Here is a 3,346-nt window from a genome sequence, read left to right on the forward strand (position 1 = left end):
AAGTTATTATAAACAATGAAACTTGGTTAGCTTGCTTTTTGGATAAACAAAACAAATGAACAATCTTAAAATGATACATAAAATAAAACATATTAAAACCATTTATACATCAAAATATACTCTTTACTAAAAAAGAGCATATTACAATGTATATATCTTTTTTTACTATATTTGAAATGATTATATAATTTTTATACTTTTAACTGAAATTTACTCCAATGTGTGATAAAAAAAAAAAAAGAGGAAAATTTTGTAGAATTATATAACATATTCAAAGAACAATAAAAAGATAGAAAAAAATTAAAATGTTTAAGGGAAGAAATAATAAATAATAAAAAGGAAAAAATTAATCATTCCTTCCCTGCCGGACCCACCCTGCTAAGATCCCCGGGGAGCAACGATCCTATATCACTTTGAAATATTAGCCTAAAACGGGAAGAGAAAACTTTAAGGTAGTTAAATCGAGCAATATTTAAAAAGCGCCTGAAATTGAGAGACGGCGTGAACAAAAATTACAATTTCAGTAATTTTAGTACATATGCAGACATTTTTATTATGCACCAATTTAAAAAAGAAATTATGCTGTGACAATTTTAGTAATAGGATTAAAAAAAGATTATGCTTTACTAGTCATAAGTACAAGGCAACCTAATAAAGTTGGGCAGGACAAAATTTTTTAATAAAGTGTTTTTCTCTCTATATATAAAGGTCAAATTTTTACCATTTTGTGCATTTTGAAGGGCGTCAAAGCTCATAAAATATTTTATCTGGCACACTTCGCAATGTCAGGTAGCAGAGAATTGTGTGATGATTGGTGGACTATTGAAACAATTCAGATTGTCTGACATCATGTGAAGTGGGCCAGGTAAAATATTTTTTGTATTCAATGAAATTCATATTTAAACAAAATGTTTTTAGCCTACTATATAGAAAACAATTTTTTGTTTTTGTAAATTTGTATGTATTAAACTCAATTAATACAATTAAGTATATATATATTTTTTATTCTACATCCTGGAACAAATCGATTGTATATTATTACCTCACAATGCCATATTAATAGAAAATTATTCAAATAATTTATACTGACATAGCAAAGTGGGACAAGATTTTTTTTTATGTAGAAATAAAGTTGATATTTGTTTTCGCACTCCAAAAAAATCCTGAATCTGAATTTTCTTAGAAACCAAAAATTAAAAACTTTCTCCTAACCTGGGGTCTTCGGTTCACTTGTCTTTTTTTACTTTGGAGAACTGTAGTTTCTTTCAATTGTATGATATTACAGAATAATAATAATAATACTGTTATTTATTTATATTCTTATCGCCTATGATAGATTTCTTAAAATATGAATTTCATTAGGTTTTTAAATTATATATATAGTATACTTTTATTGTTCTTATAATTATTTTTGTTTTGTTTTTTGTAGGAAGAACCATTTTGATGAAAGCAAGATGAAAAGTATACGTCAATTGTGTTATTTACACTACGAAAAGTCATTCAGTCTGTTTAAGCTTCTTGAAAATCCAGCTGATATAATTCGAGTTCAATTGGAAAGGGTTATTTTAGCTGAATTTTTGGCCACAGGTTATAATTTTAATGTTGATTACAATATTAGTTTAACAATGATCTTGTTTATTACTTCCAAGTTCTATTTATTTTTTTCAGAGTCGAAAAGTCAACATTGGCAATTAAAACATTATGAAGAAGCGATTAGTTACATAGTCGCATGTCGTCAAGTATTCATTTCTTATGAAGAACTTGAGAAAGAATCAGGTTGGTATATTAAATCTTTAGCCTCTTTTTTTCCATGTAAAATATAGGGTGGCAAATAAGTCCTTAAGGTTTTTTTTGGATGAAAGAAAACTAGGTATATTTTGTACATAATATTTATTTTAAGTTACAATGTAATATCCATTATTTTTGTTTACCTTACCCCATCTCTCCAACAGCTGAATAATCCCATGTTCATTGAATGTCTATGGTTTATTTGCGAAAAAGTGATCAAGGCGCTCCCTGATACCCTGTTCATTTTCAAACCATTTTCCACTTAAGGAATTTTGTAGAGACCAGAAGAAGTGGTAGTCACTAGAAGCACGGTCCGGTGAATAGGGAGGGTGGGACAAAAGATCCCATGCAAGGACTAACAGTTTACTGCGGGTGACTAACGAAGTGTGGGGCCTAGTGTTGTCATGATGGAAGACAACATCCTTTCGATTTGCTAGTTCTGGGCAGTTTCTTCGAATCAATTCATCCAAATTCTTAATTGTGAGCAGTATAGAGTGGAATCGATCGATAAACCTTGTGGCAACAGCTCATAAAAAAATCACACCCTTGAAATCCCACCATACAGAAAACATTATTTTCTTTGGGTACAATCCCACTAGATGTGGTTCCAGGTGGTTCGTTGCTGGGTCTCCAAGATTTTTTCGCATCACATTATCGTAGACAATCCAGTTTTCATCCTCTGTCACAAATCTCTTAAGAAATGTATCGTTTTCGCAGATGATCGCAAATGGAAATGCGTGTTGCCAAGTTGGCAAAACAGAGAGTGGGGGACCCATACATCAAGCTAGTCTAGAAATGAAGCCAAGGTTCTGCAAATGATTTTCTAAGCTTGTATGTGATATGTCTAGGACCTCTTCAATGTTTTGCACTGATTCGGATGGATTTTGATCGACAATACCTTAACATTAATGGTTTCAATTTCGTGCGTCATTTATGTCAAAATTCCGTGATTGAAACTTGGCAAACCAATTTCGGCACATCTGCTCTGTTAAGACATTATCCCCATATACTCTCCATTTTTTTTAATGTGCCTCTGCAGCTCGCTTTCCTTTTTTGATGTAATAAAGCTAAGTATGCCTATAATGCACAATATTTTCGTCCATCTTCTCAGCTGGATCACAAACACAATAATAAGTGTCAACAGACATAACTGTTCACATATTCCAAATAGGATAAACAATGCTCTGTTGGGATTAATTGCATCAAAAAAATGTGACGTATTATAAACAAAACATGAATTCAAAAACTGAAAGGATTTATTTGCCAACCCTATATTTAGGTGTAATTCTAAAAAATCCTACCCTACAGTATACTTAAATAATACTCCACTTATCCTTGTTGAATAGATCTGCTATTTAGGACTATATCTGGACAAACAGCTTACTCTAATCGACTTAATTTTTACATTTCATTGTATCCCCCTGTAATGTTCCATTTACTTTTTTTACTTATGTTAAGTGTTTGTATCTTTATTAGCCCTGCAACGTGGGGCAAAACGTTGGCTCAAATAATAACTGTTATTATTACTATTTGAATTTTTTTTTCACCGCACTCGGAC

At 31.2% G+C, this 3,346-nt stretch overlaps 1 protein-coding gene across 2 annotated transcripts in view; it reads left to right on the forward strand.

Annotated features, from left to right (window-relative positions):
• LOC106679260 (erythroid differentiation-related factor 1) overlaps positions 1-3,346 on the forward strand; it is a 72,229-nt gene that overhangs the window by 63,660 nt on the left and 5,223 nt on the right. For both annotated transcript variants that reach the window (XM_014418314.2, XM_067051052.1), the window contains 2 exons: positions 1,430-1,587; positions 1,669-1,776. In XM_014418314.2, coding sequence (XP_014273800.1) covers positions 1,430-1,587; positions 1,669-1,776 — 266 coding nt within the window. The remainder of the gene's footprint in view (positions 1-1,429; positions 1,588-1,668; positions 1,777-3,346) is intronic.

The sequence above is a fragment of the Halyomorpha halys genome, unplaced genomic scaffold (genome assembly GCF_000696795.3).
Source record: "Halyomorpha halys isolate HHAL.00 unplaced genomic scaffold, Hhal_1.1 Scaffold187.1, whole genome shotgun sequence".
Taxonomy (NCBI): Eukaryota; Metazoa; Arthropoda; class Insecta; order Hemiptera; family Pentatomidae; genus Halyomorpha; species Halyomorpha halys.